The 13,314-nt window shown below is 35.4% G+C and overlaps 1 protein-coding gene and 1 long non-coding RNA gene across 1 annotated transcript in view; one reads left to right on the forward strand and one right to left on the reverse strand.

The window, feature by feature from the left end:
• Positions 1 to 13,314, reverse strand: part of LOC144978783 (uncharacterized) — a 429,130-nt gene that overhangs the window by 364,941 nt on the left and 50,875 nt on the right.
• The window catches only part of LOC144978767 (orexin/Hypocretin receptor type 1-like), a gene marked incomplete in the record, with an annotated part of 367,308 nt that overhangs the window by 339,865 nt on the left and 14,129 nt on the right, over positions 1 to 13,314 (forward strand). The window contains 1 exon segment of the mRNA XM_078925242.1: positions 183 to 534. Coding sequence (XP_078781368.1) covers positions 183 to 534 — 352 coding nt within the window.

Genomic DNA, 13,314 nt, shown 5'->3' on the forward strand with positions numbered 1-13,314 from the left:
GCATGACTATTGATATACGCTGAAAATGAAAACTTATTCAAATTGTCTGACAGTATATAACCATTGAGAATTATAATAGTTAATTTGAGATCTTACCAATCATAATCTGCTGATCTATTTTTGTATAACAATATTATACTCATCTATATCATATTGTACCATTATACCACAACTCCCAACAGCTGTGAGAATGCGCAAATTTCACAAGTTCCAAAACAGAAGGCAGCAACATCGGACTTATGGGAGGAACGGTGTGACTGCTGACACCAACTCGATGACATTGCAGACTCAGAGCTCTGTTTTGGGAAACATGGCGTCCTCAACTTACAGCTTGTGCAATCAACCACCTCAATTACTGACACCACAGCACCATCAGTATCCTCATGGATCTTCGTCCAATAGCCTCTACGTGCCCAGGAACAATGCTGGTGGATGTGGAGACGGTGACAACATATCAACTTGCTCGTCTAGAAGGTCTTCACCCAGTGGCAGCATGAGAAATCAAGTCTTGCAAAAGAATCATATTCATAATATGTAATGTTGATTCGACTATGTGACCAATCGTCTCATAACGTTATTATTTCAGAGTGCATCAAGTACCGAAATAATGAATTTAAAGTTAGAATCATCAAAAACATGAAAGTTTTCTTTCTTTTTTTTTTTTAGAGAGGTCGTTATTATTCTCGCCAATAAAACGTATAATTAAACGTACAAAATCTCATAATACATATCTGACATATAATCCAATTTCCAGGATCTAATAATCCCATTATAACACTATGGTGAGACGACTGGTCATACATAAACGATTTTCATTTATTATAACTCAACTTTCATGGTTGATTTCTATTATATCCGTTTATACAGTCTTGTTAAAAACTATCATGTTTTAACGATTAAGTAAGAATATCAAAATCACTATTTAGGCTAAGTAGTCAATGGGAGCTGATCCAATTTAGTTCTCTCTGCACTTTTTAGCCAACATCTCATACCAGTTATTGATATTTTGGATGTAAATGGAAATGTAAACACATATTTTTTACAACGACACATCCAATTGGCTAGTATTCATCCACTTCAATATCAATTATCAAAACTCAGCAGACTTACTCATGACCTAGGAATGTGATCCGGGTTCGAAACCAAATTTATTTTCTTGGAAGGACGATATTTGTTTTTGTCCGTCAGAAATTTGAAAATGATCGACAAATATGTTGTTTTCGCCAAAAAGTTAAAATCAAGTTTTCATATCCCTCATATATCCATTACGAGTGGATGGAAAAAAGGATTATAGTTTATAAAATTTGCGTAACAAATAATGTATTTTATTCATTTTTCTCACATTTGGAAGTAAATCACCTTTTATTCAACACAAGACCACACAACTCAGGTGTGGCAAATTATTCCTAACTTCTTCAATTGACTAAATTTATTTCATTTCCCAACGCTATCAAACCACCTCTTCTCCACAATCATTTTTCTCACCCTTTTTATCAAAACATTTTGTTAGTCATATGTAAGATAAAATCGTTAAAAGTATTTCTCTTAGCTTGTCGGGCAAGAAAAATAATCTGAGATGCTTATGCCAAGCTGAAATTTCATAAGATTTAAACACCCCGGTATCATATGTGCAATACTATACTGTATAACTTGTCTGTCCAATATCGTATAAAATATCAATGAATAATGATTGTCTTAAATATATGTAAGGAGCTCTAATGACAAGGTCTACAAGTCACCATTTATGGAAATTGAGTTATTGGCTGGTATTATAAACAAGTGGAAGATCATTTTCTAAATGTTGGGCCTATTTCATGAAAAAATTGGCAGTTATAGCCGTTTGAATAAGACAGTCTAAAGAAAAAAGTGGTTTTGGAGGAACGGCTTCAATGTCATTTCAACGTTAGAATGTCCTCAAAAAAAGTTTAATTAAAATGTTCATAGTAAAAATGTTGCATCAAAATTTTGTTCACTTGAGCAGAAAGGAACAAACTATCACATAATTGGGAAATCTCAATTTTCATCCAAAATACACCTTTGATTGGGCATATCTTTTTTAAAAACTTCCAGTGACATGATGACCATTTCCCTAAAGCGCTTCACGGTGTCTTTTCATTGCAATTTTCTACCAAAAAAATAATTACGCGTATTTAATTTTTGAATATTATTCTTTTTTGAACAGCATCTCGATTTTATCATTAGTGTGATAAATGTTAACATAGAACGCCGTCTTCCAATAATCCTTAAGTAAATGTCTGAGAGGGTCATTCAAGTTGATCAAAAAAAATCGACAAACATATTTTAACAGTTGATTATAATATCTTGAGCACTCCGTCAAATTTTCAGTCGTTCATTTTTATGTGTTAGTTGTTACTTAGCGAATGCGTGTAAAATTAAACAATCCACTTTCTATCCAGTCCAAATGTCTGTCTTTTTCTAATGGGCAAGTAAGGTGAAATCAAAGATATGGGCGACTAATTATAGATCTAGCATTATTTCAATTTGCACAACTTTCAAAACCGGATAACAATTAGTTTATGAGTATGAGTATTGGCATATCCATAGTCAGATTCTTAATAAGTGGCGCGTGTTTTTCTTCTTTTTCTCAACTGTACCCCAATTCACAGCTGCAAAAAATGTATTTACCTTTGAACCAATGTGTCTTAATTAAGAATATTATTTTTCCATGAATTGTAAAACGACAGGAAAGGATTCCGCTTATTGCAGCTATAATAAAATCGATAACAGGTAAGGATCGAAACTCATTGAAGATTTACATTATCAAAATTATGAATTTTCCGCTTATCCATTTTGAAGGAATTCCTTAAAATGGAATTTTCGGTTAACTGAAACTTAAACGATACCCATACAGAATTTGAATATGAAACAACGAATGGCAATTTTAACTATCTGACATCTACATTTATAACTACCAATGCACATTACTGATAAATACAAACGAAGGCGATCATTACGCGCTTCCAACATTATTTTGATTGCAAAATTTTGAGAAAGAGGTTGTGTTTATGCCAAAGAGGATTACAATAATTTAATGCAGACTGGTCAAAATTAGAAATTCATCAATTTATGATACAGTGTTTCCACAAATATGTACATATGTTCAACAATAACAACAGCTACAACAACAACCAAAAAAAAATAGTGGACACATCAATCATCACATTCTGATGACGAGGATGATGAAATGGAGAAATGGAACGACTACGAGTGAAAGATTCCAAGCATCACTCTATCCTATGAAATGTAATTTCCCTCCAGTTTCCGAAGATTGGAGTCTTTCCTTGCTATATCATTAAAACTTATTGCCTCGTTGGTGAGAGTAAATTTTGTATCCTCCTCTCAATCTTTCCCTCTTCTGAGGCCCAATGGCCTCGATTGGATTGCGCTCACAGTGATATTAGGGAATCGCGCAACCTCGTGTAAAAACTCATCTATTAGACAGTCTGCTTTGAAAATGGTTTCTAGTTCATTTCTTTTTTACTAAGGATTATAGTTAGCCCTTTCATAAATGGTCAGAATATGTAGTGCTGCCAGATTGAAACCATGAAATCATGTCAGTTTTTATATTTGCCAAAGTTGGAACCTTTAAGTGATCATGTGCAACCGAATGGTAGCGTTGCCCAATACAACACAGCTGGGTGCTTCAAGGAAAGGCAGCAAACGGTATTTAGCCAGTCTTCAAACACTTTTGCATTGACCCCAGAATGATGTTCTCAACTTTCCAGATGATGCAGAGGAGAAGATATACCATTGCATCCTTTTAAATATCCAGTATCTTCACCACCTGCAAAAATAACAATGATCCTGTCCAGAAACGTACCCATGGGCCATTTTCTACCCGAATTATCGGACCTCTAATAATTTGTCGGATCTACGTTTACACTCACATAGCTCCATACACCTTTGGATGATATCCATATCAAAGTTGTCTGGGATCCAATTCCTACCACGTTGTTCCACACCGGTGATCTCTCTGTCGTATTTTAATAACCATCTTCTCATGGTTGATTGTGAAATTTCAATTCCCTCTTTAGTGGCTTATCGATATATACAAGAAGATTTCTTTTCGCAGCTTTACCTGATGGAAGCGATGGAGATTGCGTATCGTATTGCCTAATATGTTTTTAAAACCTTTAAGGGCTCTGTGAAACGTTCATGCATAGACAAGTATTTTCAAAGTTATATAAGTTCAACGTTCAAGGTCAAGTTCCACGTCTTTATCTGCAAAAGGCTGATTGAGATTGCCCATCACTGCAGATTTTATACACTTATGTGGTGACTTTCTCCTTTATTGGATTGAAAGATAAATGTTTAGTAGTTGGCCAAATTTGTTGTTGTTGGTAATATCTAGGATTTCTGGTGGGAGTGTTCCATTCCTTGGTGGCTCTTGGGAAGAAACTGATTTTATATTTGTTGATTCTGTGTGTAGTTACTTCTATGATAATTTCTTGTGGATGTACAGTGTTTTTTTGTGAAATACTGTGGTAGAATCACTGCTGTTTTGTTGGAATGTACTGTTCTGTGTAGAAGTTGGAGGCTTTTTTTCTTTCCGCCTACTCTCCAGTGTTTTCCACTGCAACATTTCAGGGCATCAGTAACGCATCCTGGTTCGCGCAAGTAATTACGGAGTTATAGTTAGACACCGAAGCTCGCCTAACGAACGACTTGCCCAACACGTGACCATTTTTTTTCTCGCGTCCTCTCGTCTAATCTCGTCACTCCCGAATAGAAAGAGGAGGCGGAGCTCATATGATATAACGCAATGAAAGTTCTGTCCGATGACGGGTGGGGGGATATCACCTCTCCAAAACTTACCTTATTATATGAGATCTTGAGATTCTTATCCAATCATCGATTGCTCGTTTGACAGTTCGCTTGTGAACAGTTAGGAGACCATCTCTTGATTTATGGGCAGGCGGCTTTGCGTAAAGGCGGTGAGTGTTGTATACATCAAAGAGTACCGCTGACCGATGGGTAAATAGTGGTTGTGTAACCCAAAAGCCCTGCCGTCTCGACTGCAAGGTCTTGTATGTAATAGTTGCGTCACCATCTGAAGGCTCAGGAATTAATTAGTGAGCTGATTCAAACAATGTGGGTTTCAAATTTATCGTATACGTAATCATTTGGAAGCTACAGGAAAGGTGTTTTTGTGTAATCCCTTTCACACACACACACCGCGCGCGCGCACACACACACACACACACAAACATATACAAACAATACACAAACAATACACATCCCTGGTCATCTATTGCCTATATTATTAATGTTAATATATACATCCCATGCTGATTGTCACTACCCCCCCCCCCCCAACCATTTCCACCATCCAAGTACCAGCGGCCTTTTCTCTTTGATTTCGTATCATGGTCTACCCGAAGCCCAACCCCTCGATCGTTTGTGGGTCAACCCACCCACCCCCCCCCCCTCCCCCCACCTTCCCCCGTAATCAATTTATAATTTTCTCTCTGTATAGAGCGCCACATGCACAATTATATACTATTGAATGACACTGACCTTGCCCCTCCCCTAACACAAGCCAACAGCAACCCAAGCTATCCTCTATCACGTGACCTTAGATCCGATGCTGCATACCGCTTGAGAGTCTTCACTATCCAGATCTCGTTCATGGTCACGTGAGAAGGCTATATCCGTTCGGGTTCGGCGTTCGGGTTCGGCGTTCGACCCGATTTCGTTAAAAGCCTATTGTTGGTGACAAACCTCGAAGCTGCCCTTTGAAATTGTTCGATTTTCTTGATGTGACCTTGCTGATAAGGATCCCACACTGTGCACGCGTATTTCAATACGGGTTTGACTAAAGTATTATATGCCTGTTCGTTCACCTTTGGGGGGCACGGTACAGATTCCGCCTCAAGAAGTCAAGGGTACGATTTGCTTTTGCCACAATATTATCAATATGTTGGTCCCATTTCAGTGTGATTTGTTAGTTGGATTTCCAACTAGGGTAATGTGTCCATGTGTTTCAATAACTGACCGCTTATTTGGTAGTCATAATTAATTTGTTGCTTTTTGTTTGTTATTGACATTACAAAGCATTTCTCAGGGTGGAATGTCATCTGCCAGGTTTGTTTCCATGATAGAAGTGAGTCAATATCATTTTGTAATATGTCTGCCTCATTCTGGGTTTCAATGACTCGAAATAAGAGGCTGTCATTGGCGAACAGTTTGAGCTTGGTAAGAGTTGATATATTTTTTCCTAAACAGCATTCATTGTTAACGTGACAATATTGAGTATATAATCACTATTTCAAATGATTTAAAGCTTGACATTTCATATGTCTTTGGTAATTGCGACATGATGTAGATTATATGCCAAAAATAATAAATTCAAAATTGAATATAAACTACATAGTGGTAAGTTTATAACAGTTAAATCGAATTGTGTTTATTTGGAAACAAGCATGACGTGAACTCATAATCACTAGCCGGAGCAACCGTGTCAGCACGATATTTATTTTTGAAAAACGATGAACTCATTTCAAATGTTGTGGTGCGTAACTTGTTTACATATTTAACAGTGTAAAATCTCTAATTTTATGACAGCTGTTTTAGAGTAGAATTTTTTAATGGTCTTAAAGAAGAAAACTTTTTTGATATGGCATCAATAATGTCCAAAATGTATATTTAGTTAAGACAAATTGATTCAGAAGTTGGCACAAATTTTTACAACTTTTGATAGAGGAACTGTGGAGAAAAACCAGAAATACACGCGCCATAAATAAAAAATCTGACTATAGTAGTGCTATCTGCTTTGTATCCAATGAATGTCCCATCATTTATTTGTGATAAAGAATGAAATAGAACACCCGAGTTTTATGGTTTATAAATGTTTCTTGTCGTTTTCTGAACAATATGTTGGTTATCAGTTGAAGCTGTTATATTCATTTTTTGTTTATTACTTTATATGAAAAATTACCCCGAACTGCCGTGCCAGGTAACAATAATTAAATTGATTAAAATAGTAACTTGCCTCGATGTGACTTATTATTTGGATAGTCTTAACCTCATGTTTTCTGGCACTCTAGTTTTTACCATTTTTCTTTCAGAGAGGTTGTGTTCTGTAATTTTTATTTTTTTTAATTTTCAGTGCTTGAAATCCCTACTCTATTGTTTTTATATCATGTTCTGTGAAAGAAGTGAAATATTTAATTCGTATTTTGTTACTACTGTGTTTATGCGGATTGCGTTTCCGGTTGTAAATGAAAACAACATTCTACTGCTTAACTTGGGGTCTTTTTCCTATTGACTCGAAATATTGATGATCATGAAAAAAATCTTAAAACTAAGATGTTTTTCTATTTTTAAAAATAAAATGTTATTGTTGCAAATGCGTATTTCTATATCAAAGGACACCATTTTATATATTTTTGTTGATATGTCCCATTTAATACAGATAATGTCCTTCAGCTCTAACTTTAAGTCAAGTTAGTCCTTGAAATGCATCATATCCTATCTAAATAATAACAAGAATAATTTTGAAACTCCTTCCTGTGGAGTATGTTTCAAAAGATATAATGCGATATTAAGTTAGAATATCGTCGCATTGTGAAAAATGGGAAGTAATACGAAATATGTAATCACATTTTCTAAACACCTAATGATTGCAGAGTCTGTGGAATGATTATGCGTTTAATACTAATATCAAATCATTAAATACATTCTGTCATATTTCAACAGCTTATGATTCTAGCCTTCAATCTGTTGATGGCACGTGGTAAAGTAAAATGCTCACCTGGGTACTATTTCGTAATCAATACACACAACTATGTGATACTTTTAACATTAATAATCTATTTGAGAGAATAAATTAAGAACTAATCATCTCTCTGAAGTTTTAAAAAAACAGTAATAAAGAACGTCAGATTTCTTAATTGATAATATTCGCTTGAGTAAAATACTCACAACACCTGGCCGCCAAATGAACTTACCAATGCACAGACCGATCTATAAACTTAATTATTTATAATATGATATGTATATGATTTGGTAGAACTAATTACCCAACTGGCGATTGAAAAATAACAAAAAGCTGGATGACGTCACTGTATTCTTTGTTATTTTATTTGGACCACCAGATGGGTGATAAATTATATAGGCGTATGGATATATTTTTTTGTGTGTAGGAAAGATTATTTTAGCGGACAGAAGTTGGGTGCACTTACATAAACGTAAAACATCAATTTAAATCGTGTCACATAACTACTTATAAAGTTTACCCTTACAGTGTTGTATTATAATATGTGTATGTGTGGGTCTGTGTTTGTGTGAGTGTGTGTGTGTGTGTGTGTGTGTGTGTGTGTGTGGTAGAGTGTGTGTCCATGAGTATGTCTGCGTGTGAATGTGTGTTTGTATTTTGAAGGGCTAGATTTGAACTCTTAAATTAATATCCACTTGTATTATTGTGTATAATATTAAATGTAATTTCTGGCTGTAAATGACATGGTAAATTTTATTTATTGAAAGTAATAGTTTTGTGCAATGACTAAATCGGCATTAAACAGCCCTTGTAATTATTGTAGGCATCGCCATCATCTTCATCATCATCATCATCATCATCATCATCATCATCATCATCATCACCATCATCATCATCATCATCATCATCATCATCATCATCATCATCATTATTAGCATCATATCATCAACATCATCATCCCATCATCATCATCGTCACATCATCATCATCATCATCATCATCATCATCATCATCATCATCATCATCATCATCAGCATCATCATCATCAGCATCATCATCATCATCATCGTTACCTTTCATCTAGGGATTATCATCATCGGCAGCAACACTCCGATCATCATCTTAATCCCCATGATATTCATAGTGAATATCATGAGTAGTTATCACCAACGTCAACAGCCTACGCGGTCAAAACGATGTTTATCATTCTGGCCAGAAAACCTTTACTTCATATCATATTTTGATTTTATTCAAAGCTATAGGACTTAAAATTTACTTGCCATAAACATAGCAACACATTAATAATCTCAAATAGCATGGTATAGATCAGTATGGATCATTTAAAGGAAAGTTTGTTTGCAATAAAAACAAATATATATATATATATATATATATATATATATATATATATATATATATATATATATATATATATATATATATATATATATATCCATATGGCAATATAAAGTCAAAACCACAGTCCGTTCCACAACCCGTGTGCACACGTTGACGTGGGTATCTTCACAATCTTCTGATGGATTTTAATGATGACTGGCTCGAACATTCGAATTGTTACGCCATTTTTTTTTCATCGGTTACAAGTTTTCTTCTTTACGGTATAATAAAAAACAAAGGGTCCGGGATGAGTGAACATTTTGATGTGTTACAATACGGTGTTATCCACAATGAATTCTGTTGTGATAACAACCGCTAAACTCGCCCACAGGCTTGACTACTCACTTTTATTGCCATCTTGAGTTCAAAATGCCATACCAAAAGGTACACTTTGTACACACTTGACATTAACAATTGTTACAATTTAATATTTGAAAGCCAGAGGCGTAGCTTCCCGTTGTGAATTCTACATTCATAAAAACTGATAAAAAATATGTATTAAACATGAAATGAAGTTAGTAGGAAAGTGCCAAAAGACAACAGAGAATAAAAACTTCGCGGCGGCAATGGAGGCTCGAACCCGCGACCTTACTGGTACGACAGGTCGCGCGTTTGAGCCCCCATCGCCGCCGCGAAGTTTTTTAATTTCTGTTGTCTTCTTGCACTTTCCTACTCACTTCATTTCTTGTTATTATCAACATAAGTGCCTGCTCCACTCACTTTTCTGGATTAAACATGCACATTTGTCACAAAGGAAAATTAGGAAAATTTACAAGTATTTCTCCAGAGAGGCGAAGCGCGGAATGGGAGCGATCTATATTCATGTTTTCGTCCAACCAGGTCATCAATCACATGATTTGTTGCTGTCCAACGATTGGATATTTCTTCAGAAATGTAAACACGCTGCTTTTTTCATGAAAGTTATTAATATACCCATGTGTCAAGCTGAACAAAATGACCAATCGTGATGTTAGATATTTCAAAAACTGTGAACACTTTTCACTATGTGGGTCACTTTGAGCACGTATTCCAATGTGACCTATGACCTCGGGCACGTGGAAAGTTAATATAGATCATGCCCATTCTTTTTCATGGCATGCGGCAAATAGCAGTATGGCTTACAACCAGGAACTGAGAGGGGAGAGATCAAATTAATAAATGTTTACGTCATCTTAATTATGCATCTCTTTTATTTGAAAACTGCGGTTCCTTTGAAAGGTTATCCTGAAAAAACGTACATGGAATCTGGTGTTAATGAAGGTTACATTATGTGATATTTTACATTAATGCATTCATGGTCTAATTGAGTGCTTAAGAGCTAACTCGATTACATTCATAAAATAAAAATGTGGAAAATAAGGTCCCCAGAATTTACTAGTTACTTTTTAAAATAAAGAACAAATGATGAATTGATTTAAGATGATGAGAATATAGAAAGATGAAATTTAATGAGATGAATGTTCTTATAAATAAATAATGATCACAGAGTGACAAATGATAAGATGGCAATATTACATAACTACTGGATCTTGAGGACAAAGGTGTGTAGACTCGCGAGGTCCTACTCCCAGGCAGAGGATATTTTTTATGACGTCCAGTTCCGACACTCCTGACAGTTGCTGGCAAATTAAACGGTCAAGTTCCGGCGTCTTCATATTAGAATCAAATACTGGAGTTTTGACCAAGTCCCAATAGCATGATAAAAATCTTTAAAATATAAATTATATGAGGAGGGGAGTGGTCTGGCCGTCAGGGTTATTAGGGAGAGTGAGGGAGGAAGATTAAATCGATCAGCTTTTATAATAAGTGACAGAGGGTAGAACGAAAAGTATTCACTAATTTGAAATGAATTCAAAGAGAAGGCTATTAAAGGAATGATTATCTAATATTAGAATGTCAAGTTAATCTTAGCCAAACGAAATATTACTAGAGTGAGATGAACTCCGTTCGTACTAAAAATAAAACGTTAATAAAATAAATGTGAATCATCGTTAATGTGGGCTGCTTGTGTCGTCCAATGTATTATTTGGCCCACGAGGGAAGAGATATCGTATAAACGCCGCTTGTTTTCAACGCTGTGAAGTACTAGATAAATGCTATCTATCTATACTTAAACTATTTCAAACAGCCCAAAATTATTTGCTAAGCTACCCCACTGAATGCAACTTTGTTATGATTATTTCCACACGGCAAAGAGAATCAACACTTGATTACTATAAACATTTTAAAGTTTGAGTTATATTTTATTGCAAACCATGAAAAGATCAAAGGAATGAGTCATTATGAGAAAACCGTTTGGTCAATCATTATCGGTATTCAAAATTCGTAATGTCTATAAAAATATAAGCCCCTATGCTAAAAATCACGGCTCCACATTTCGTAACTTTGGAGGAATTTGCAATATCCCGTGCACACGGGACTTGGAACGGACTATAACAATTAATTATGTATAGACTAAAGATATTTAAAATGTTCATGATGATAAAACAAACAAAAGTTACGCATAATCTTAGAGAAATAAACTCTCATTCAAACATTATTTTCTAAATGGTTTAAAGAGCATTTTTTTATTTTTTATTTTTTTTTTTTGGTGTCACCATTTACAAGCAATTTTACAAATCCTAAAGGTTTACGTCGTTTTTTACTCTTTTGCGTCCCATAGTCATAGGAATCTGCTCATACGTCCTGCTACTGTTGGTCAGGGACCCCTTGTAAAGCCCAGTGAGCACATTTAGTGAACATTGCGCTTTATAATTAATATCAAGCTCAAGGTGCCACACACCGGTAAGCGTATAACTAAAATGCTTACTATAGTTTTATCCATCAATGGAACCAACACACAAGATCCGTGACCTTAAAGGTTATAGTCTGATTAAAACAATCTCGTGAGAACTAACTACTCGCCCATCTTGCGGTCTACAAACACAATAACGAAGGACATTGTCACGTCAACTTCATTCTCTCTATTGTTCGAGCTATGTTTTACTGAGCGGATTTGAAGGTGTGTCATGGATCACATATTTTGATTGGTCAAAAGTCCACTGCTTAAATCGCCACAAATATCACGTAACCACCACACTGCCTAACTGATGCTACTGATGCGGTGCGTTTAGGTAATATACTCACTAGCTCTGCCCCGCTGATGAATCATGCCACCTCACAATACTGTAACCTAAAGTTTATAGTCTGACTGTGATAATTTAGTGAGAACCTATCACCCAACTGGTGAGAGAAAAACAAGTTTTTATAAAGCTTCATTCATTCTGTTGATGCATTGCTTTTAGTTTAATAAAAACAAACTCATAACATCCGCCAACCAGATATTACGTATGAGCATACAAAAATATGTGTAACCTTGAACGTTTTTATAGTCTGAAAAAGGACAACTATACTGAAAGGACTGACATATGGAATCTTCAGCTCCCGCTAGTGGGGGCCAACTAAAAATCTAGAAAATTCAAACCAAAATAACAGCAGGGGCATTATACGGCAAGATATACCTTTTTAGAGAATGATTGTGAATTCTGGGTCCAAAAAATATTTAAATTTAATGATTACTATTATCAGCAGAGAATAAGAGTAGCCAAGAAACGGAAAGAATGAGTATTTAGATATTCTAAAAACTGACCTTATAGTGATTGATTCAGGATGATTTCTTTAGAAGCTTGATTAATGAATGTACGTGTAAAGTGATGATGAAGATGAGGGTGAACAATTAGATGAAGGGGAAAGGAGATGTAAAATATCAACAAAGGGAGGTAATCTGCGGAGGATGATCCCAAGAAAAAGATGAATACCAAAATATCTACTAAGGGATGCGCTACATATATCGTAATTGTAATTAGGATCTCTCGAATTTATTCATTTTTAAATTTTTTGAACACTATTTCATCCCTATAAGGGACGATCGGTCTGCCAGGTAGAATTTTAATTGGAACCAACCTGCATTACAAATAACAAATTCTGTCGGTTGTGGTTCAATATAATCATGAGGAGGGAGTTTGTTTAACTATGTTTCCCGTTCTGGTTCCTCTTTAGGCAATCTGAACACAAATTTGTTGGCTTTATTGTAGTTACCATTACAATTCGCAACACCACAATTTTCCCCATCTTGAATTTGCTAACAAATCACGTCCATGAACATCAGACCCACGAGGAAAAAGTTCATGTGAGGCAAA

This window comes from Berghia stephanieae, chromosome 1 (genome assembly GCF_034508935.2).
Source record: "Berghia stephanieae isolate SIO BIC M18660-M18661 chromosome 1, UCSD_Bste_1.3, whole genome shotgun sequence".
Lineage (NCBI taxonomy): Eukaryota > Metazoa > Mollusca > Gastropoda > Nudibranchia > Aeolidiidae > Berghia > Berghia stephanieae.